Source organism: Narcine bancroftii, chromosome 1 (assembly GCF_036971445.1).
Source record: "Narcine bancroftii isolate sNarBan1 chromosome 1, sNarBan1.hap1, whole genome shotgun sequence".
Lineage (NCBI taxonomy): Eukaryota > Metazoa > Chordata > Chondrichthyes > Torpediniformes > Narcinidae > Narcine > Narcine bancroftii.
Window position 1 is genome coordinate 478,799,312 of NC_091469.1, and position 24,438 is coordinate 478,823,749.

The following is a 24,438-nucleotide window of genomic DNA, read 5'->3' on the forward strand; positions in this document are numbered from 1 at the left end:
TACAAGATATAAAAATAAATGAACAAAAACCTTCAAGTTATAGAGTCGCTCCAGATTTTCTCCATGGCAATTGTTCAGCCGGGTTTGGGCCCATCTTAGCCTCTCTTCTGCATCACGAAGGCAATCAAGCTGTTCCAGCTGAAGAAAACACCACACTATTTCCAGCTGTAGAACTGCACGGTTATCTACGGTGTCCAGGAACTTAGACCCACACTTTCTAAGATAGAACATAGAACAAGGCATGGTCACTTTCCATGCATGTTATCTAGGGTATGATGCTTTGCCCTGGGGCAAAGATTCTGACTGTCCACCCCATCAATACTTCATATTTTAAAAACTATCAGGCCACCCCTCAGCCTCTGATGTTCCAAAGAGAATAACTCAAATTTTCTTGTACCCTCTAAACCAGGCAACATAATAGCAAACCTCCTCTGTACCCTTTCCAAGCCTCCACATCCTTCCAGTTATGGGGTAAACAGGTCTAAGTGCAATCTAACCAAAGTTTTATGTAGCAATGAAACCAAGCTACCACACACCTCTTTATCACCCTATCTAATTGCATGTGTATTTTCAATGAGTTATGGACTTGGAAATCCTGATTCACTTGCACATCAATGGTTTGAAGAGCCATGCCATTAACTGTATTCATTCTCCTTGCATTTGATCTCCCAAAGTGCAACACTTCACTCTTGTCCAGATTCAACCTATCTGCCATTTCTCTGCACTGATCTACAACTGATCCATATCCAGATGTATTCTTTGATAGCCTCTCCTACACTGCACACAACTCTAACTTGTATCATCTGCAGACTTACTATCCAATCCATCTATTCATCACGAATAACAAGGTTCTTAACACCAATCCCTACAGAACTCCACCAGTCATAGGCTTTTAGCCTAAATAACAGCCAGTCTTCTATAAGCCAACCGATTTCATGTCCATAGATCTCACGCCCCTACATCTTCTGAGGTACCTTGTCAAAATCCTTAACTGAAGTCCACGTAAACAACGTTCACTGTCCTACCCTCATCAACCATCTTTGTTACCTCCTTAAAAATAGCAATCAAATTGATACATGACCTGCTCCTTACAAAGCCACGTTTACTGTCCCTAATCTGACCATGGTTTTTCAACTGTGCTTTAATCCTATTCCTAAAATCCCTTCCCCAAGTATGATTTTCAGTGGGATGGAACCTCAACTTCTTCAGCAGCAGACCTCAAGCAACATGGATTGCCATCATTTCCAACTTGCTGACTTTCAACAGGGGCATCACAAGGTTGTGTGCTTCATCACCTACTCTATTCCCTGTGCATAGATGACTGGAAAGCCAAGATAAACTTAAATTTTAAATTTAGACATACAGTATAGTAACAGGCCCTCCGGTTTATGAACCTGTGCTGCTCAAACTCCCCAATTAACCTACAATGCCCATATATTTCGAAGGGTGGAAGGAAACCAGGGCATCAGGGGGAAATCCATGCAGACACGGGGAGAACGTACAAATACATTATAGACAACAATGTTTGTGAACCTAGGTCGCTGGCACTGTAATAGCAGTGCGCTAACTGCTATGCCAACAGTGGAACCCTTGTAGTCTATGGCCTTGTAATGCAAGCTCCAATGTAATTTATAAATTTGCTGGTGACACCAATGTTATTGGATGAACAAAAGGAAATGATGGAGCAGAACGTTTAGTGTAGTGGTTAACGCACCGCTGTTAACGCACCAGCATTTGGGACTGGAGTTATAATCCCATGCTGTCTGTAAAGAGTTGTACATTCTCCGTGTCTGCGTGGGATTTCGCCAATTGGTCCTGTTTCCTCCGACCATTTGAAATGGGCTGAGGTTGTAGGTTAATTGTGTGTAAATTCTGCAATACGGGCTCATGGGCTGAAAAGGCCTGTTACCCTGTTGTATGTCTAAATTTAAATTTAGAATCAAGGATGAAGATCATAAATCTGATTGGGTGGTGTCAGAACAGCAATTTTGCTCTCAATGTCACTCAGACCAAAAACAACATTGTTGATTTTAAGGAGATGCAGAGGGACCATGTGTTGTCTGCATTGATGAGGCAGAGGTGGAGAGGATTAGAACTCAAGTTACTGTAATTCCACATTTCAGAAGATCTTTTCTGGAGTTAGAAGAAAGGTTCCTTTCATTGTTGCATGTGTTACGGGGGATATTAGAACGCTTATGGATAAATGTCTTTAAAAGAGATAGATTGTGGGGGGGGGGGGGTTTAGTGTAGGTCACTTCACAGGTATTTACACTTCACAAAGAAATCTCATTTAAAATGCAAGAGCTTTGCTGAAGCTAGACATTCCGGCTCCGGATGCCTTTACAGAAGCCATGAAGGCGGCTGATCTATTGTGTATGGGCAAAAAAGTTCAAACTCAGAAGTACTGATAAGATCTTTCAAAGATTGGGTTTGGAGCCTTGGGAGAAGATTTTAGTTTTTTTACAAGCCTCCCCTGATTTTCTTTCTCAATTTGCCATTTCTGGTGCCCTCCACCAGTCTGCTGCTCTCCCAGAGCCTGCTACCTCCGTGGCACACTACTCAGCACAGGTATCTGCAGAGCAACACTGTGTCTCTGCTCCCCACTCTCCAAAATCCATCAAGGCAAACATGAAGCCACACCAATGCCTCTACTTTCTAGAGGTCTGAGGGGAGTTGGCACATCATCAAATAATCCATAAAACTTCTACAGGTTCACTATGGAAAGTTGACCAGGCGAATCACAGCCTGCTTTTGATTATTCAAGCTCCCAGGAATGCAGAGGTCAACAAAGATAGCCAGGCCCATCACAGGCTTCGACCTTCCATCCATTGAAGACACCTATGTGAGGCTCTACTCAAGAAAGCAACAAAATCATAAATTACTCCCATCACCAGGGCACAACCTCTTCTCACTGTTACCTTTGGGTAGAAGGCACAGAAACCTGAAGACTGAACCTCTTGATTTAAGAATAGTATGACAGATTTTGTTATATTTTATATTGTATATAGATAGGTTTTAAAGGAGATAAATTGTGGCAGGTTTTTTAGTGTAGGTCATAAACACTTCAAAATAGATCTCATTTAAAAATGCCAGAGCTCTGCTCAAGCAAGACAGTCCAAGCTCCGAGTACATTTGCAAAAATTTTGAAGAACACCTAAAAGGACTTCACAAGTAAGTTTTAATTGGACATGCTGTGGAATAACGGATTATTGTTTTGGAAAGCAACAGATGAACAGACTCGAAAATTAGGTCCGGTGCCGCAGTTTGCTGTTCTAGGAAGGTCATGCGGTTTTGCAAGCCGAGAGAGTTAAACAGGCTTTTCTCTGTGTGTGAGAGAGCAGTTCAGCAGCTGTTGGGACTGGAACATGACAGGTTGGCAAGCTTGTGGAAAAACCCCATTCTGAAGATGGGTTGTGAGTGCTTAGTTCAGCCTGGTCAAAGCCCCTGTGGTCCATACAAGAGGAGATGGTGGGCTGTATGGTGTTTTGCCTGAGATAAGGGAAACAGAAAAGGAACTTTGTGGTGACCTGAAAGAAAGAAGTTATCATCTGGAAAACCCTGATGGGGCAAGTTTCTACCGTAAGACACTGATCAGGGTCTTGCTGATTAGAAGGAATCAGTTTGTGTCCAATGAGCAAGAAATCTCTCTCTGAAAACCTACAAGAACCTTCCTGAGCAGTAATCATTTAACTTTCAAGCACCAAAGCCTGATGAAGATTCATAAATGTTAAATTCTGTGCACAGTATAAGAATTGCCTGCAACCAGTGAACTTGGAGGAATAAGAAGTGAGATTGGACTGTGAACCAAAGAACTTTTCTGAACCTAAACATACATTACATACAACTGCGCTTAGAATTAGGAGGGGGTTAAGTTAGGTTAAGTTAATAAAGTTTGACCCTGTTATCATGTTTAAAGATAATTAAAAGCAACCATTTGTTTTGGTAAATTTCTATTGCTGCTGGGTTTTGGGATCCTCTGGGCCCGTAACATTTTGGGGACTCGTCCGGGATTTGACCTCTAGCTCCAGTAGTTCTCAATCTTTTTCAGTCTAATGTCCACCTGGTTTCCGACCCAACATGCCATGGCCCACTAATGGGCAATATTTTCAGGTCAAAGGTAGCTCTGTAAGAAACACATCTTTATCGAATTTAAAGTATTTTGTTTAACATTTTTAAAGACCCACATGGAAAAGCACCATAGCCCACAGGTTGGGAACAACCATGAGGGACTGCTACAATTCCCCAAAAGAGACTGCTCCAATTCCCAAATTTAAGAATAGTATGACAGATTTTGTTATATTTTATATTGTATATAGATAGGTTTTAAAGGAGATAAATTTGTATATTGTATATCTTTCTTTCTTTCTTTCTTCTTTCTTTGGCTTGGCTTCGCGGACGAAGATTTATGGAGGGGGTAAAAAGTCCACGTCAGCTGCAGGCTCGTTTGTGGCTGACCAGTCCGATGCGGGACAGGCAGACACGATTGCAGCGGTTGCAAGGGAAAATTGGTTGGTTGGGGTTGGGTGTTGGGTTTTTCCTCCTTTGCCTTTTGTCAGTGAGGTGGGCTCTGCGGTCTTCTTCAAAGGAGGCTGCTGCCCGCCAAACTGTGAGGCGCCAAGATGCACGGTTTGAGGCGTTATCAGCCCACTGGCGGTGGTCAATGTGGCAGGCACCAAGAGATTTCTTTAGGCAGTCCTTGTACCTTTTCTTTGGTGCACCTCTGTCACGGTGGCCAGTGGAGAGCTCGCCATATAATACGATCTTGGGAAGGCGATGGTCCTCCATTCTGGAGACGTGACCCATCCAGCGCAGCTGGATCTTCAGCAGCGTGGACTCGATGCTGTCGACCTCTGCCATCTCGAGTACCTCGACGTTAGGGGTGTGAGCGCTCCAATGGATGTTGAGGATGGAGCGGAGACAACGCTGGTGGAAGCGTTCTAGGAGCCGTAGGTGGTGCCGGTAGAGGACCCATGATTCTGAGCCGAACAGGAGTGTGGGTATGACAACGGCTCTGTATACGCTTATCTTTGTGAGGTTTTTCAGTTGGTTGTTTTTCCAGACTCTTTTGTGTAGTCTTCCAAAGGCGCTATTTGCCTTGGCGAGTCTGTTGTCTATCTCATTGTCGATCCTTGCATCTGATGAAATGGTGCAGCCGAGATAGGTAAACTGGTTGACCGTTTTGAGTTTTGTGTGCCCGATGGAGATGTGGGGGGGCTGGTAGTCATGGTGGGGAGCTGGCTGATGGAGGACCTCAGTTTTCTTCAGGCTGACTTCCAGGCCAAACATTTTGGCAGTTTCCGCAAAGCAGGACGTCAAGCGCTGAAGAGCTGGCTCTGAATGGGCAACTAAAGCGGCATCATCTGCAAAGAGTAGTTCACGGACAAGTTTCTCTTGTGTCTTGGTGTATAGGTTTTAAAGGAGATAAATTTGTATATTGTATATAGATAGGTTTTAAAGGACCTAATTTTCGAGTCTGTTCATCTGTTGCTTTCCAAAACAATAATCCGTTATTCCACAGCATGTCCAATTAAAACTTACTTGTGAAGTCCTTTTAGGTGTTCTTCAAAGTTTTTGCAAATGTACTCGGAGCTTGGACTGTCTTGCTTGAGCAGAGCTCTGGCATTTTTAAATGAGATCTATTTTGAAGTGTTTATGACCTACACTAAAAAACCTTTTGTACTGTTGTCTCTCTCTTTGGCTTGGCTTCACGGACGAAGATTTATGGAGGGGGTAAAAAGTCCACGTCAGCTGCAGGCTTGTTTGTGGCTGACAAGTCCGATGCGGGACAGGCAGACACGGTTGCAGCGGTTGCAGGGGAAAATTGGTTGGTTGGGGTTGGGTGTTGGGTTTTTCCTCCTTTGCCTTTTGTCAGTGAGGTGGGCCACGTACAAGTACATATGGTCACAATAACTAAAAAAAAACAAGCTTAAACCATGTTTTACAAATCAAAGAGGGAAAACCTGTAATGCATGAAAACTAATAGTAGTTAAACATTGAATCATCGATACAGGCAAAAATTCTGGATAACATTGTTAATGAATCCACAATGCTCTTTTGTATCAAATACAAAACTCTATAGTTACCCAAATTCTTCATCGGCATCCAACAGATATAACAGCGCCGATGCGTAATCTCTCTTCTTCATAAATGCTCGACCTTTTTCATGCAATGTCATCGCTAACAAAAGTGCCTAGCAAGAAAGTATGGTTTTCAAAATATTTAATGTAAAAAGTGGCATTTCAGGACATTTTGTAATTGGAAGCCAATTTCCACCAAAATTCTTTCTAATGAAATTTTAGGCCATATAAAAGCTCCCATTACATTATTATGAAGAGCAAGCCTCGCCAATAATTAATTAAATCAATATTGCTAAAGTTGATGCCCAAATCATATTATTCTGTAAGAGTTTATTATGCATTAAATCAGTTGCCTTGCATCCTATTAGTGACTCTATTTCTAAAGGAGAATACTACCTTTAAATTCTGAGAATGTAAAAAATATTCCAAAGTGCAACTATTTTCTTTATCAAATGAAAAGTTCATTTAATTTTGAAAATTTAGACATGCAGCAAGGTGACAGGTACTTCCAGCCCATGAGCCTGTGCCCCCCCCAAATACACCAATCGGCACACGTTTCTGAAGGGTTGGAGGAAACTAGAGCACTGGGGAGGAAACCCACAGACACCGGAAGAATGTACAAACTCCTTACAGACGATGCCTGATGTGAACCCGGGTTGGTGGCACTGTAAAAGTGTTGTGCTAACCGCCAAGCTAACTCCGCCACCGCAGGAGAAAACTACAGGAAACCAATCCCCGGGCTAATAGTAGGATAATGGATCTCGTATGACTCTATCAAGTACTTCTGGAGCAGTAGTGGAATTAAATAAATGAAAACTAATCATTTAACTAAATTAACTAATTAAAACTGAGCTTTCCCAGAAGAAAGCTCATCCTATTATACAGAGTTGCTCTTTAGGGCTATTTCGCCTCAGGTGATTTCGGTTTTTCCTTGCAGACAAAATTATGTTATTACAATCAAAACTGTTATAATTTACTATGTCAAACATTAACTCGGATCAGTGCTGAATTCACAATTTCTTCTCCAAATTTATTCCACACATGGAGGCACAATAGATAACAGTAACAAGCTCTCAACCGCATTCGGGAAGCATTAATTAGCAAAAATAAAAGTATTTAATACCTCTCCCGTCTCAGGAAAGGTGCAACCGAAGATCAATCTCTTTATCGATGCTCTCAATTTGAACAGTTTATGGATAGATTATATATTTACATTTAATCATTTACTTCAAGTGTAGATGTTAATATAGGACTATTAAGCTCTAGTAAGTTTGCTATAAACTTAACCAGCAGTACAAGCAATGTACCTTTCTCTCCACTTCTGGAATAGGGATGGGCTGTCCTTTCTGATCTGCAATTTCTAGATACGGAACATTAGTGTTCTCACCTGGGAGACAAAACATTAAAGCTGATTTAGTCCAAAATAAATTAATCACAGCAGTATAGAAATAGCAAGGGTCTGGATAAGCAACAAACACTTGGAAATCTATTAAAGTGACCTTACAAAGCCGAATCCAAATGCAACCAGCTGAGGTTACTGGTTGGATATTAAGATCACATACCAAACTTAATTAATGCGCAGCTAGGATCACAGAGAGGAATGAATCGTAATCAGTTTCCCCAGCCAGGGTCATCACGGTAAAATGTTCCATAACGTTCTAAAGGGTGGTACGGTTAGCATAGCGGTTAGTGCAGACTATTGCAGTGCCAGCAACTCATCATACAGGCAGAAATAGGCTGTCAGCTGATCGAGTCTGCCCTGCAATTTAATCACTAGCTGATCCATTTTCCCCACATCTCCACTGCCTGGCCTTCTCCCCATAATCTTTAACACCCTGGCAAATCAAGAACCTATCATCTCTGCCTTAAATACACCCAACGACTTGACCTCCACAACCCCGTGGAAACAAATTCCAGATTTCCCACATCTGGCTGGAAAAAATACCTCTGCAACTCTGTTCTAAGCAGAAGCTGTGTCCTCTTGTCTTTAGCTCTCTCATCAGGGGGAAAATAACCTTTCTACAACAACTGTGTTTATGCATGGGTTCAAATCCGCCACTGTCTGTAAGGAGTTTGTACGTTCTTCCCGTGACCTGCGTGGGTTTCCTCTGCGTGCTCCAGTTTCCTCGCACATTCCAAAGATATAGAGTTTTTAGGTTAATTGGTCGTGTGGGTGTAATTTGGCAGCAAAGGCCTATGAGCTGGAAGGGCCTGTAACCATTGGGTATCTCAATTTAAAAAAAATCACTAAAGGTATTCTTTAAAATTATGAGCTAAGCAATTGTGGTTCAAGCTCTTCCAACCTCGAATGATTGGCTACTAGGAGCTCTAGCTTAGACCGAGAGAGCATAGGTATTGGGTGAAGCAGTCTGTATTTAGTCTCACTGATGTAGAGGAAGCCACATCGAATACACTGAATATGGTAGATCAGGTCAGATGATGTGCATGTAAAATTCCATCTCACCTGGGAGAACTATTTGTGGCCCTGGCTGGAGGGGAGGAAGGAAATGTAGGAACAAGTTGTGCACTTTCTGCCATTGCAGCAAGAAGTGATTGGAAGGGCGAGTGGGAAGAGAGACTGATCCCTGTGAAAAGCAGGTGAATGTGGCTGGTGGCAGCATTGGTGGTGTTGGTGGATTAAAAAAATAGGGTTGAAAGGCACTTCTATTTCTGGTTAATATTCTTGCAAATCCCATCAGCACAAATACCATTTCAATACCTGTCATGTAAACTCACCATGCTGTGCCAAAAGTTCAGCACCCTTCCTGGTCCTGGATATTTTGGCTTTCCTTTCATCCTGTTCCTTTATCTCATCTTGGCAAATCATCTCCTGCTCTTTTGCCTCTTCTTCAGTGACAGTTATTTGCATAATCATAATTAGCGAATTATTTTTCACATTCTGTTCTGCAAGGGTTCGATCTGAAAAACAGGTGCTTTGCTCTTAGGGTTACATGTCAACGGTGTCAGAGACTGGAAGGGATGCCAGTTTTATAAGCCTTCAAGTCAGGAAGCTGTATGATTATCTGAAGACTTGCATTACTAATTGGAATACTAAAGCCTAAATTCCACCATTTCAAGTAATTAAAACTGCCACAAGAAAAAGTGCAAATGTGAAACGACTAAAGTGTCATAAACACAGATGGTTTACACAGTGAACGATAGCTGCCATTCTTACTGCTCTGCTTTGTCAAACTCCAGACTGACAGACTGGTGGAATATTAATTGCCCTTTGAATCAAGTTAAGTCACCTTTATTTATCGTTCATACTGTGCTCGCACGGTATGGACAAGACAATGTTTCTCCAAGACCAGAGTATATTTACATCAATCTAAGTTAAAAGTTCAACACAATAAAATATTAAGACTTGTACAGTAACAGTCAACGGTACCCTATCCCTAAATGTTCTGGGAGTTTAGGAGTCTGATGGCTTGGGGGAAAAAACTTGTTACCCAATCTGGACATAAAGTACCTCCTACCAAATGGCAGAAGGGAAAACTGTTTACTTGAGAGGTGTGTGCAGTCCTTCACGATGTTTATTGCCTTTCACCTGCATCAAGTGTTGTAAACATCCTTCATGGTAGGAAAAGGGCCCCCAATGATCTTTTCCGCTAATTTCACTCTCCTCTGCAGGGTCTTGCGGTCCGAGGAGGTACAGCTTCCAAACCAGACGGTGATGCAGTTGCACAGGATGCTCTCGATACATCCTCTGTAGAATGTAGTGAGGATGGAGGGTGGGAGATGAACTTGCCTCAGCCTTCACAGGAAGTAGAGGCACTGCTGGGCTTTCTTAGTTATGGAGCTTGTGTTTAGGCACCATGTGAGGTGTACTCTTGATACTCTTGACAACCTCAACAGTGGAGCTGTCAATGGTCAGTAGAGCGTGGTCTCATCCGGACCCTCTTGAAGTTGGCAACCATCTCTTTGGCTTTTTGTTTTCAGCCAAGAAGATAATTAAATGGTTGAGAAATATTAGATCTGCCATGGCCCCTTTGTTCCTCCACACTGTAAAAAAAATCTGACCAATAACCCTGTATTCTGCTTTCAGGTTGGGCCTCATCCACTTATCCAGATTGAACTCCATCTGCCACTTATCCGCCCAACTCTGCATCCGGTCTATATCCTTTTGTAACCTATGACAACCTTCAGCTCCATCCACAACTCCAATCTCTTTTTTCCCCATCTGCAAACTTAATCCTTCCACTTCTTCATCTGTGTCATATATTAAAAATCACAAAAGAGCAGGGGTCCCAGAACATATCCCTATAGAACTCCACTAGTCACTGACCTCCAGGTAGACTACTTTCTGCCCACTACTACTCTCTGTTTAATCCACACAGCCAAGGTTCATGTATCCTATGCCTCATGACTTTCTGGATGAGTCTATCATGGGGGATCTTGTCAAATGCCCTACTAAAATCCATAAATACTACATCTATGCTCCTACCTTCATCAATTCCTTTTGTTATTTCCTCAAAAAACTCACAAAGTCATGCTGACTATCCCCAAGAAGACTGCGCTTCTTCAAATGTTCATAAATCCTGCTTTTAAGAATCTTCTCCAATAGTTTGCACACCACGGATTCCCAGGATTCTTCCTATTACCTTTTCTTTAAAGAAAAAAATAAGGGGACCACATTTGCTATTCTCCAGACTTTGTTTAACACCATCAAAAGTGGACTTGCTGGATGCATCACAGCATGGGAGGAGAGTGAGCTGCTCTGCTCAAGGTAAATGCAGCTCTGCAGAAAGTGGTGAATGCAACTCAGAGTGCAAGGGAAATTTCCCTCCCCATTCATGATCTTCATCTACACATTCCTCTGCCTAGGAAAGACACCCAACACATGTTTAAGAGTGTGAAAGCATGTACCAACAGGCTTAAAGACAACTACTGCCCTGCAACCATCAGGCTCCTGAATGAACCACATAACATTGTGTCATGCTGGCTTTGCTTGGTGCTTATTGATCCTTGTTTTCATTGCAATCCTATACTCTATATTGTGCTTTATACATAGCTGTATACAAGGCTAGAGATAACCTATTAGTCTATTCACAGAACCCTTCTCACTGTATAAAGCATCTTCTGACAAATGAACTTAAAACTGTTCAAGGCTAGATAAATGAAAACTATCCTGAGGTTGAATTGTAATTTATCCATGGAATTGATTCCATTTTAACATTATGATTACAATGCTGAATTAATTAACAAAAACTTCCACTGCCATTTCCATTAGGTCCATATTGTGATTTGTAAAAATGGAAAACAAAGAAAAATACTTCTTACAACATTCTGCAAGCAATACTCAGTTCCCAATTCTCCAAAGATTTTAAACCACTGTGACAGATTATAGATATGTTTTAAAGATGATAAATTGGGGGTAGGTTTTTTAGTGTAGGTCACATACAAACATTTCAAAACAGATCCATTTAAAATACTGGAGCTCTGCTCAAGCCAGACAGGCGGCTTCGAGAACCATTGCAAAAAACTGAAGAGTGCCCAAGGGACTTCACTAATGGATTGTTGTTTTGAAAAGCAACAGATCTAAGAACTCAGAGGAGTAGGTTCAGAGCCGCAGGCTGTCTTGGGAGTGCTGCTTGCTGTTCTAAGAGGGTCATGTGGTTTTGCAAGCAGAGAGAGTCAAACAGGCTTTTTTCTGAGAGGGAGAGAGAGAGATAAGTTCTGCAGTTTTACAGTCAGCAGCAACAGATGGGACTGGAACAGGACAAGCTGGCAAGCTTGTGGAAAAACCCCACTTGGAAGATGGGTTGTGAGTTCTTATTTCAGCCTGGCCAAAGCCCTTGTGGTCCATACAAGAGGAGATGGCTGGCTGTTTGATGTTTCACTTGAAATAAGAGAAACAAAAAGGAACTCTGTGGTGACTTGAAAGAAAGAGGTCATCAGCTGGAAAACCCTGATGGGGCAGTTTTCTTTGGCAAGACACTGAAGTGGCTGATTAAAAGGAATCAGTTGTGGGTGTCCAACGAACAACAAATTTCTCTCTGAAAACCGACAAGAACCTTCTTGAGCGGTAACCATTTACCTTTCAAACACCAAAGCCTGGTGAACTTCATAAATGTTAAACTCTGTGCACAGTACAAGAGTTGCCTGCAACCAGTGCTTGGAGGAGTGAGAAGTGAGATTGGACTGTGAACCAAAGAACTTTTCTGAATTTACACACACATTCCATACATGTGTGCTTAGAATTAGAAGGGGTTCAAGTTAATAGTGATAAGTTAAAGTGTGATCCTGTTTTCATGTTTAAAGATAATTAAAAACAACTTTTGTTTAAATAACCATTTGTCTTGGTGAATATCTATTGCTGCTGGGTTTTGGGGTCCTCTGGGCTCGTAACACCACCAACAAAACTCATTGATAAAATGGGACATCATCTTGTACCATTTCGTGCATGCACGTATCATTCAAACCTAACACAATTCAGAACAAGGAAACCTTTCTGCTAGTCCAAGCATTCATTTCCTAACATAAAGTAGCTGCAGTATATACTGTACTATCTAAAAATGAATTTCACCAATTCTTCCAACACCTTTGTCTAAATCTGCCAGATCACAAGATATAAGGAGCAGAAGGAGGCCCAATGGCTCATCGAGTCTGTTCCGCCATTCTAATCACTCAGCCCCACTCCATGGCTTTCTCTCCTTAATCCTTGATGCCCTGGCTAATCAAATATCTGTCAATCTCTGCCTTAAATACACGCAGTGACCTCACTTTCACAGCCACCGGTGTCAACGGGTTCCCCAAACTCACAAACCTCTGAATAAAGATATTTTTCCACATCTCCGTTTTAAATTGACACTCTTTTATCATGAAGTTATGCCCTCAAACTCTAACTCATCTCAAGAAGAAAAGCAGGGGAATGGAAATTCCATCATCTAAATAGAAAACATCATCCCAACTTGGAAATATAATTTGTGGACAGTTGCTGGGCCAAATCCTGGAACTCCTAATGCAGCAAGAATGTGGGAGCACCTTCACTATCTGGGCTGAGACATTTCACTGAAGCAACTCACGACCACAGCTTTCAAAAGCAAGTACAGACATTAAATACTAATGTTGCTGGCAATGCCATTATCCTATGAATTTGAATGCAAATCTGAATGAGTGCCAGCAGTGAGAGATAGTGTTTCGCTATTTCTCATTTCCATACAACAGTCCCGCATCGGACTTGTCAGCCCCAAACGAGCCTGCAGCTGACGTGGACTTTTACCCCCTCCATAAATCTTCGTCCGCGAAGCCAAGCCAAAGACAGAGACAACAGTCATCATGTGTTGCTTCAAGGGCAGAATAGGATAGACCATTCCCCAGCATTCCTACTCACTCAGAACAGTAATTTATTACTGTAATCAACTTACCCATTTTAAGAACTTTAGAGTTCATGATAAGCTTTACATGCTTTTCATTCATGCCTGTCAATTTTGCAATCCTGTGCAGAGGAAAGAAAATGCAAGCATGAAGATGTTTCTGATGAACATTAGACGTACTACAAAATAATAGTCTTCTCTAATGTTAGATAGTCCTCCCCAACAAATCCCAGAGCGAGGTATTATAGGCTGCATTACCAGATGTGTGCAAAATGGGCAGATAATGAGTTGCACTGCCAACCTCGGAATTTGAAAAGCTCCAATCACATGCCACTCTGGGGTGTGTTTCATCTCCCTCATTCAAAATAAAGTTACTTCCTTTTAATGTTGATTTAAAAAATCCCTGATTAAACTTGATTTACTGAATGGTGAAATGTCACAGGAGCATCAGTAACAGCTAATCGGCAAAGGTTATTAACCTTGTCAGCAATGGCCACAAGATGATTTTACTCAATTGTTAGGATCAAGGTTGAAATGAACATTCTCAATGCAATTCCACAAAAGCGCAAAACTTACTCAGCTCTGAGATCACCAGCTGAAATGTTCAGTTTAGTTGTCATCTTTGTTTTTTTTCTCTTTTCCTGCAATATTAAAAATTACAAGTACTATTCTCGGTCTATGAATTTGGCAACAATTAATTTTGAAGGAAGCTGCCAGCCCCTTCAAACATTTTTGAAAGAGATTTACAAGTTTGGCTGACAATCTCTTCTCATCACACCGACCCCTCTCCAAAACCTTTCCGACCGACAGTCGAGACCGACAGGAAGAAAATTACATCTACCAATTGCCCTGGATTACAAATGAAATATTTCTGTGAAAGGATTACATATAGTGTCCATCAAGAGCAGGGTCCAACATATCTACAACCAATTTGGATTCAGGAGTTTTCTCCTGCAGCAATTTGATAATGACCAGATCATTTTATTGACAGAAAATGGCAGGCTACTATAGATAATTTCTTCAATGTGTTGCATGAGTTTTAGATCTAGAGGTAACAGCCTAAAGTCTTATCCAAAAACCAATTCCGACAGTTCAACCTCTAGGCTTCTTTTTCTTGGCTGGATTTGTGGATCCAGAGCAGTTATACCTTCTGAATTAGCCCATCATGAGGGACCTTGTCAAATGCCTCACTGAAGTCCATGTAGACCACATGCACTGCCCTGCCCATATCAGCCACCTCCTTTAAAAAACCAAAATCAAATTGGTAAGGCATAACCTACCCCTCAGAAAGCCATGTTGACTGACCCTAATCTGATCATGTCTTTTCAAAATGTGCACAATTCCTATCCCCAAGTTTCCTTTCCAACAGGCGTGAGGGCTTACTGGCCTATAATTTCCCTTCATTGAACTGAAAGTACACCATTAACCACTCTCCAGTTCTCTGGGTCCTCTCTTGTCACTAGTGAAGATGCAACAATATTTATCAAGTCCCCAGCAATTTGTTCACTTGCCTCTTTCAATAAACAGTAATACAGCCCATCAGGCCAGGGGACTGAAAAGATGCACATCATCTCTTTCTGGATCTCAAAATTAGCTAATATATGAGCATTCTCCACATTTTGCAGATGATACAAATATTGGTGCAGTTGTGAATGAAACAGAAAACAGATCAGTTAGACATGAGCAGAGAAATGGCAAATGGAGGTTAATCCAAACAATTATGATGTGTTGCACTTGGGTAGTCGAATGCAAGGGGAAATGTACACAATAAATGGCAGGGATCTTAAAAGTATTGCTGTGCAGAGGGACTGTGTCATAGCTCATTGAAAGTGGCCATGCAATTAGATAGTCTGGTCAAAAAGGCACGTAGCTAAATAAAACTTTGGTGAAACCGCACTTTAAATACCGCATGCAGCTCGGATTGCTCCGCAACAGGAAGGATGTGGAGGCTTTAGAAAGGGTACAAAAGTGATTTATCATGATGTTTTGCCTGGCTTGGTGGGTAGAGATTATGGAGAGAGATAGACAAACTTGGGTTATTTTCTCAGGAGGGTAGGAAGTTGAGGAGTTGTCCTGAAAGGGGTGTATAAAGTCACGAAAGGAATGGATAGGATAAACTGTCAGAATCTTTCCACCAGGGTAAGAGTGTATTTAAGGTGAAGGGAAGGAAGTTTAAGGGAGAAGTGCAGAAGAAATATTTTATACAGAGTGGTAAGGGTCTGGAACAGGATCCCAGGATTAACAGTGGAAGCAGGTAGAATAGTAGCATTTAAGAGGCTTCCAGATGAATATGAAAGGGTTGGAGGGATATCTATTAGGTACAAGCATTGGAGTTTTAGTTTAATTTAGACATCACATCCAGTGTAGACACAAGCCAAAGGGCCTGTTCCTATTCTTTAATGTTCTTGGTTTATGATCCAACAAGCAGTTGTTTGAAAGGAGGTGGGGGAAGGGGGGGTGGTGGAGGTGTGAACAATATTGCATTGGATAGCTCTAATTCACAATAGAAAACAAGAACATTTTAAGCCTATTCTGCAACTTGGGTCAAGATGTCTATTCTACTCCAATTACAGCAGATGACATGTGAACAACAGGTGAGTTAAACCAAAATAACCTCACCCTCAATCTACCAATGGCACAAATGTAATTGTGGACCGATGCATTAGTAGATGTTCCTATGGAGACAAAGTTCCACTTTTACACTGAGGACATCCTCCATCACATGTGGCAATTCTGCTAAATAAGGTAGAATGGATTTGGAAGTTCTAAAGTGGGCACTCGTGAGACACAAAAAATTATCAGCAAAAAACTTTACAAATTTGTGGTTCGATATCTCTTTCACTTTGTTAAAAATCAAGACAGGGGATCAACCCTGGTTCAACAAGGAATACAGAATGGCATATCAAGAGTAACACGGGGGTCTAACATCATGAGGGACATTGATAAGGTGAACAGTGACAGAGTTTCCTTCCACAAGAGAATCCAAGACAAGACAATAAGGTGAGGGGGTGGAATTTAGAAGGGACACAAGACGACAAGTCTTCACTTGGAGGTAGGTAGGTACATGGAATGATCTTCCAGACAAGGTGGTGGAGGCAGGTACATTAGCTTCCTCAAAGAAACACCTGGTATACCACATAAGGGTAGTAAGGGAAATCAGCCCCAGGTGGCCAAGTGGGTCAGAAGCAGGAGGGCATGTTGTTCATTCAGCATGGACATGCTGGGTATGTGGACTTGTTTCTGTACTGCAGGACCATGACTATAAAGGGCACTAATTTGTCAAACAAACTTACTTTGGACTTCAGTGCATGGTTTGAACGAAACAGGCAAATGTTTTCCAAGTTAATTTTCATTAACAAAATGCTCAAAGAAAACTTACATCATGGGTGTAATTGATACGAATTGTTGCGATTCCTGTGTCTTCAAAGGTCTTTTTAGCACTCAGACCTTGCAGTGAATTACATCTCAAACTTTCAAGGACACTTTCCACGTTCTTCATGTCGATGCACAAATGTGATGCATATTTCTCAGCCAAAATCTTGTGGGGGGGGGGGGGGAGAAAATGTAGGGGTAATTTTAAAACTAAGTTTTTAAACTCTCTGCACAATTCTATTGTTTACTTCAATACTTAATAAATATACCAAGATGTAGTCATATCAACTAAGGATGAAGCAATTTCTAAAGTGATAGGTCAGCATGCATCAAAAACAGCTTTTTATATTCTTGTCAAATTAAAAAACAAATCATTAATGTAACTTGCATAACAAATGGGCTTAAAAATCTTTTAAAATTACAAAATGTCATTAAATCCATCATTAAATGATCTTTTTAAAGCATTCTTCATCTATTCTCCCAGCTTCACGTCATTCAACAAACCTACTGAAAACAAGTACAAGAGAAAAATGATACAATGCTGTTTGATGAAAATGATATCCGATCAAATTTCCATATTGCACACGACCCCAACAATGAAGTTTTATGTCCTGCTATTTTAGAATCATACCGCACGAGATTTCCCCATCAGCTGTGTCCATCCTTCGAATGATAAACGACCCAAGTAATCCTGTGACCTTGCCTTTTCCCTTTCACCATCAAGTTATTAAACTGAATGCTACTTCTTGAAGACTCATGAACTACCTTTCAGTCAGTGCACTCTTGATCCATTTATTCATTGCATAAAATAATAGCATCTATTTAATACACATTATTTTAAAACTTTTTTTTAAAAATGGTACTAGGTGATGATCAGATGATGTATAGAGTAAGCAGAAAGTGGACTTCAAGCACAGACCTGACATATTGAACAGCAGCTTAGACTCAGAGGTCACCTTTCCTATTCATGTTATGGAGTCTATTAATTCAATAAAAAAAGTACCCAGACTTGCAATGACCACATTGTAAGTTCAAACTATCCAGAACAAATCACTTGATTAACATTCCAACCTCAAACAGTAATAGTCCCTCCAACAACAACAGAGACTGCAGAGATACTTCAGTGACTATAAAGCATATTTCAGTCACTCACCTTGCCTACTCCAACAGTATTTCCCAAACCTTCAACCTTTCGCATCAAAGAGTGTAGCTGGATCATGGATTTGCCACCAGCTATGGGTTCCCTTCCAAGGAACAAGTCACATTGATATGGAAATGCATCTATTCTGCATCAATGCTCAGTCTAAATTCTGTATCATCCTGCCCAACAGCTCTGTGGAAGTACCTTTATCAGGAAAGATTGCAGGGGGTCAAGGTGACTCACTACCCCTTTCAAGGGCAAATGGGGTGTGCATTAAATGCTGGCAGTGATGCCATGATCTGGATACATTTAAAAAAAAATCAATTCAAATGTCAATAATTTATCTTGTACCATACTTTCAGTTCTGGTGTAGCATCTTTATCTTCGATTGTGTAAGGGGGCTCCCAGAGCCTGATCTTTTCTGTTTCCAGCAGGGACCTGACTTGGTCGTGGACCACATTCTCCGGGGGGCTGTCAGTCATTGTGCTCCTGCAGGAGAACGAGCAAGTTTCAAAATAAATACCCAAACTAAAAGAAAATAAAGCAACTCAATTTGTTAACCAACACTTGCTTGTAAAAGACCCAAAATAGAGGTTAGAGAAAAAGAGAACAAAGGTGGAATATCCTACAACTTTAAAACCAAATTAAGTTGCTTCAAATTAAGTGCAATTGAGATCATTAAAATCTTCCAGACACGATTACAGTTAAACACCTGAAAACATTTAGCTCGAATGATGTGACAGATTATAACCATATATAACCACATGTTATATTTTATATTGTATATAGACATGTTTTAAAGAGGGGGGCGTGGCAAGATGGCGTAAGGATCAGACGTGCCTTCCAGTCCTCTCCTGACTCTATCTTATTGTTTTGTCTAGAAATGCCCGTTAAAATTCTTTAAAAGTTTAGATAATTTCAGTGCTGTTAATTTAACTTATGATGGTACAATTGGTGGAAAAGAGCAAAAAAAAAACGACAACAGATCATCAAAAAACTACATTTTCCAAAAGTTCAAGTTTTGGAGCCTACCTACAGGAAAGACACCGGGACTCAGCGTGAAATGGATCCCAGGAGAGAGGTACAGTGTTCGGATGTAGAGCTCTATGTTATATCAGTAGAGCCCCCTAAAGAGGGCGCCAAACAGCCTTTAGAACAAAGAGTTACTCAAAGGCATTTGTCAGCTGTAGAGGTGGCGCTGCAAACTGCATCTCTTGAGATACAAGAACCTATACAACTTGATGTATTGGGAGAATTTAATACATTATGGAGTGGGGAAAACCCCGGCCAGCGTCCTCCAGTCATTGCTGGAGAGGCTGTGGCTGGGGTTTCCACACGCAGTCATACTACAAGGAAGGCAACCAGAATGAAGGAAGGAATAGAAGATCCTTTGGAGAAGAAGCAGGAATCTGTTGAGCCAAAATCTCTTCCAAATGAAAAGATTTTTGTGAATCTTGAATCTAAATTATCTTATACAATGCAGGTATTATTCAAGATTATGACTGAACTTGGTACTAGGTTTAATACTTTGGTGAAAATACATTCTCAACAGATGGCTGAGTTTGGAGCTTTTAAGCTTGAAGTGAGAGATAAATTTAATTCGTGTAAAGAAGATATAGACGAAATACGGGATCAAGTTTTTGATGTGACCAAAATGGTCGAAGACTTGCAAACTCAAAATAAAAATTTGGTGAAAAAGATTGATTATTTGGAAAACCAATCCAGACGGAACAATATAAAGATTATTGGTTTGCCGGAAGGTATGGAGGGACCAGACTCAAGAAAATTTTTTACTGAATGGATTCTGCAGGTGTTGGGTCAAGAACATTTCCCAGAAGGTATAATACTGGAACGTGCTCACAGAGCCTTGCGTAGAAGACCTATTTCAGGTCAAAGTCCAAGATCTATTTTGGTTCGTTGCTTGAATTATTATGACAGAGAAATAATTTTACGAGTGGCTATTAGAAATGCACAACAGAGAAAATCACCCTTGATGATTCAAAATAATCGAGTTTTCTTCTATGCGGATTTGAGTCAAGAAGTTATGTTCCAATGACGGGAATTCAATCCTGCAAAAGAGTTGTTGTGGAAGAAAGGTTATAAGGCAACCTTTAGATATCCAGCTGTTTTGAAGGTTTTTCAAGATGGTTACCAACTAAAGTTCTTTGATTCTCCAAAGGAAGCTATAGCATTTGCTCAAGAGCTGCCAATTACTCAGTTTCAACAGAGACATAGTCCGCCGCGATCTCTAAGGAGACAAGAGATGGAAGAAAAGAGCTGTGCTCCAAGAAGGAATGGTTGTAATGGTGACTCGGCAGTTGGAGCTGATTAAATGAAGAATTGTCCTTTTTTTTTCTAATGTTTTTTTTTAAAAAAAGGGATATTAAATAATGATGATGTTAGTTTAAGATGAAGTGAGAGTTGGGGGAGAGAACTGGATAGGCACTATTTCCTGAAAGTCATCTGCTACGTGTGAGTTATCTCACACCCATTTTTTTTTGGGAGTTACTGCATTGCGCGGTTTAGACGGGAGGGGGTATTTTTAACCTCCTACCCGTTTTTTTTTCCTTTTTTTTTGTATTATTAGATTAAAGAGTGAAGGGGTTTTTTTTTGTTTAAATAAAAAAAAAAGCATAAGAAAGTATTTGATTGTTTAAAAAACTAAAAATTGATGTGGTTTTTTTGTAAAGTTTATTCAGTAGATAAGGAATATCTGAAATTTAAATGTGAACCGGATGGATAAATTTTTTTTTAATATATTTTTTCTTTAACTTTAAGGTGAAAGGAGTGGTAATTCTGGTGTATATTATTTTGCTATTTTAGTTATAGAACGAAGGGAATAATGGTGAAAGTTATAAACTGAATTGTTCAATTTTTAATGAGGCTTGAATTTTGTTTGTGGTTTATGCTCCATTTGTTGAAGATATAGATTTCGTTGTAGATGTGTTTTTATTATTCGGATATCTGAATTTTAACGTAATGATTGGGGATATTTAAATGTGGTATTGGAGCTTTTATTGAATAACTGTTTAAGAGTAAAAGGGAAAAGTGGTGGAAGAGTACTAAAATTGAATTGTACAATGCTTAATGAGGTTTGAATTTTGTTTTAAGATGGTGGTTTATGTGACTAATATGATGATAGATGTGAAGTTAGTTGATATTTGGTGAAGGTTTATCTCTATAGAGAAAGTTTTTTTTTCATCTTTTTTTCATGCTACAATTTTTTTTTAAGAATTGATTATTGTTTAAGAATTTTTGATACATAATGTTACTAACTTTACTAATTTTTTTAATATTAAGTTTGAGTTAAATATGTTTCATCTTAACTCCGTTTGTTAAATATATGCATTTAAGTTTGATTTAAATATGTTTTTTAAGTCTGATATTTTAGTATTAATTACTTTTCTTTTTGTTAGTATTTTAATCGGTTATGTTTTTGTTTTTTTTTGTAAGTGGGTTTTTTTCTCACATATATTATTAACTTTATTAATTCTTCACTCTTTATTTTGGGGGGGAAAGGGGGGGTTGGACTAATTTGAGTTGGGTTATTAATGTGTAATAATTATTGGGGAGGGTATAGTTTATTTAGATTACTGATATTGTATTGTAATTTTATTATTTTATTCTTAATTTTTTTTAATCTAATCCTATATGTTATTCATGTTATAAAGTCTTAAATAAAGTTTAAAAAAAGAGACATGTTTTAAAGAAAATAAATCATGGCAGGTTTTTGAGTGTAGGTTTTTTAGTGTAGGTCATAAATAAACACTTAACAAGAGATCTCATTTAAAATGCCAGAGCTCTGCTCAAGCCAGACAGTCCAGGCTCCAAGTGCCTTTGCAAAAACTTTGAAGAATGCCTATAGAGACTTCACAAGTAGGCGTTAATTGGGCATACTGTGGAGTAATGGATTATTGTTTTGGAACGCAAAAGATGAATGGACTCGAAGATTAGGTCCAGTGCCATAGTCTGTCTGAGTGAGAGAAAGAGAGAGAGAGAGAGAGAGAATTGAGTTCTACAGTTCGGCAGCAGCAGCTGGGACTGGAACAGGACAAGCTGGCAAGCTTGTGGAAAAACCCCATTTTGAAGACGGGTTGTAAGTTCTTAGTTCAGCCTGGTCAAAGCCCTTGTGGTCTATACAAGAGGAGATAGCTAGCTGTATAATGTTTCACTTGAAATAAAAAAATGAACTCTGTGGTGACCTGGAGGAAAGAGGTTATCATCTGGAAAACCCTGATGGGGCAGGTTTCTTCAGTAGGACACTGAAGTGGCTGATCAGAAGGAATCAGTTGGAGGTGTCCAATAAGCAACAAATTTGTCTCTGAGAAATTGACAAGAACCATTAACCATTTAAGCACCAAAGTCTGGTGAAGATTCATAAATGTTAAATTCTGTGCACAGTACATGAATTGCCTGATACCGGTGAACTTGGAGGAATGAGAAGTGAGATTGGACTGTGAATCAAATAACTTTTCTGAATTTAAGAATTAGAAGGGGGTTAAGTTAATTGTAATAAGTTAGAGTTTGATCCTGTTTTCATGTTTAAAGATGATTAAAAGCAACTTTTAAGTAACCAATTGTCTTGGTGAATTTCTATTGCTGCTGGGTTTTGGGGTCCTCTTGGCCCATAATAGTGAAAATCTGCAGTTGTCATACATGAATATGCAGCACACAAAAATAGTGGAGAAACTCAGCAGGTCATGCAACATCCATAGGAAGTAAAAGACAATTAACATTTGTATACTGCCTTGGAAAGCTTCATCTGAAGATTTTCTTGTTTAACACAAACATTTTTGCTGATTTTGTTAAAACTCAGCTCCTCAGAAACCAGTACATGTGGATGTCTTTTATTTGGCTTGGATTTATGGAGGGGTAAATGTCCACATCAGCTGCAGGCTCGTTTGTGGCTGACAAGTCCGATGTGGGACAGACAGACACGATTGCTGCGGTTGCAGGGGAAAATTGGTTGGTTGGGATGGGTGTTGGGTTTTTCCTCCTTTGTCTTTTGTCAGTGAGGTGGGCTCTGCAGTCTTCTTCAAAGGAGGTTGCTGCCCACCAAACTGTGAGGCGCCAAGATGCACGGTTTGAGGCGATATCAGCCTACTGGCGGTGGTCAATGTGGCAGGCACCAAGAGATTTCTTTAGGCAGTCCTCGTACCTCTTCTTTGGTGCACCTCTGTCACGGTGGCCAGTGGAGAGCTTGCCATATAACACGATCTTGGGAAGGCGATGGTCCTCCATTCTGGAGACATGACCTACCCAGCGCAATTAATCAGTTTTCAGAAAGGAGAAAATGTACAGTTTCTAATAATGTAAACATATGAATAGTTGCTCTCGTGTCTTGGTGTGAGCTTGCAGGCGCCTCACTGACAAAAGACAAAGGAGGAAAAACCCAACACCCAACCCCAACCCACCAATTTTCTCCTGCAACCGCGTCTGCCTGTCCCGCCTCGGACTTGTCAGCCACAAACGAGCCTGCAGCTGATGTGGACATTACCCCTCCATAAATCTTCGTCCGCAAGACAAGCCAAAGAGAAGAAGAAAGAAACATATGAATAAATGCTGCTGATTCATTTATTTTGAAGTTCAATGAGTTAGAATGCTTACCTAATGTGGTGGAACACGATACTGCTGTCATGTCTGGCCATGTCCTCACTGGGCGAGGCAGGCTGGCATGCCTTCTGTACGTGTAGCCCTTCCCCATAAGATCCCCTAATAAAGGCTGAGAGCCCTTGTCTCATATCTGCCTTGGATGTGAACCAGCAGCATGCAGAGGTATGCCTTGGTTTTCTGATTAATGAAGCCTTTGACTACTTGCTTCATATCTGCAAGTGGTCATTGATCGCGCGACACCTACATAATGACTTTCATAAGAAAGAAAAAGAAGCAGGTGTTGGTCATCGTGCCTGCTCTGCTCAGACCACAGCTGAACTCAACGCTAACAAAACCAAGGAGATGATTATGGACCAGGAAGAAGTCAGGAGAACAGTCCTCATCAAGGGCTCAGTCGTGGAGGACCTCAAATTCCTGTGTGCCAACATCTCTGATGATCTCTCTGGGAGCCTCCATGTCAATGCATCATAAGAAATTCGGTATGTCACCAAAGACTCTTGAAAACTTCTACAGGTGTACCATGGAAAGCATTCTGACTGGTCTGGTATGGAGGGGCCAACAGCCAGGAAGAAAAAAAACTCCAGAAGGTTGTTAACTTGGCCTCCGACATCACGGGCACCATTCTTCACTCCATCGAGGACATCTACAAGAGGCAGTGTCTTAAGAAAGCAGTCACTATCCTCAAGGAAACCCACCATTCAGGCCGTGCCCTCTTCACTCTATCATCGGGAAGGAGGTGCAGGAGCCTGAAGACGAGCACTCAGCAGCACAAGGACAACTTCTTCCCCTCTGCCATCAGATCCCAGAATGAACAATAAACCAGACTCTGCCTCACTTTGACTTTTTCTTGCACAATTTTTAAAATTTATTTTATAAGGTGGTTTATATAAATGTTTGCACTTTAGTGCTGTCACAAAAC

The 24,438-nt window shown here is 40.5% G+C and overlaps 1 protein-coding gene across 5 annotated transcripts in view; it reads right to left on the bottom strand.

Moving 5' to 3' along the window:
* LOC138751901 (NEDD8 ultimate buster 1-like) overlaps nucleotides 1-24,438 on the bottom strand; it is a 67,835-nt gene that overhangs the window by 36,697 nt on the left and 6,700 nt on the right. For 4 of the 5 annotated variants that reach the window (XM_069914833.1, XM_069914832.1, XM_069914831.1 and 1 more), the window contains exons 2-9: nucleotides 18,263-18,395; nucleotides 16,773-16,931; nucleotides 13,970-14,034; nucleotides 13,445-13,515; nucleotides 8,814-8,996; nucleotides 7,385-7,464; nucleotides 6,084-6,190; nucleotides 31-217 (exon numbers count right to left, since the gene is read on the bottom strand). In XM_069914833.1, coding sequence (XP_069770934.1) covers nucleotides 31-217; nucleotides 6,084-6,190; nucleotides 7,385-7,464; nucleotides 8,814-8,996; nucleotides 13,445-13,515; nucleotides 13,970-14,034; nucleotides 16,773-16,931; nucleotides 18,263-18,395 — 985 coding nt within the window. Of the gene's footprint in view, nucleotides 1-30; nucleotides 218-6,083; nucleotides 6,191-7,384; nucleotides 7,465-8,813; nucleotides 8,997-13,444; nucleotides 13,516-13,969; nucleotides 14,035-16,772; nucleotides 16,932-18,257; nucleotides 18,396-24,438 lie in introns of those variants that run through there. The other variant, XM_069914834.1, reaches the window with a different exon arrangement.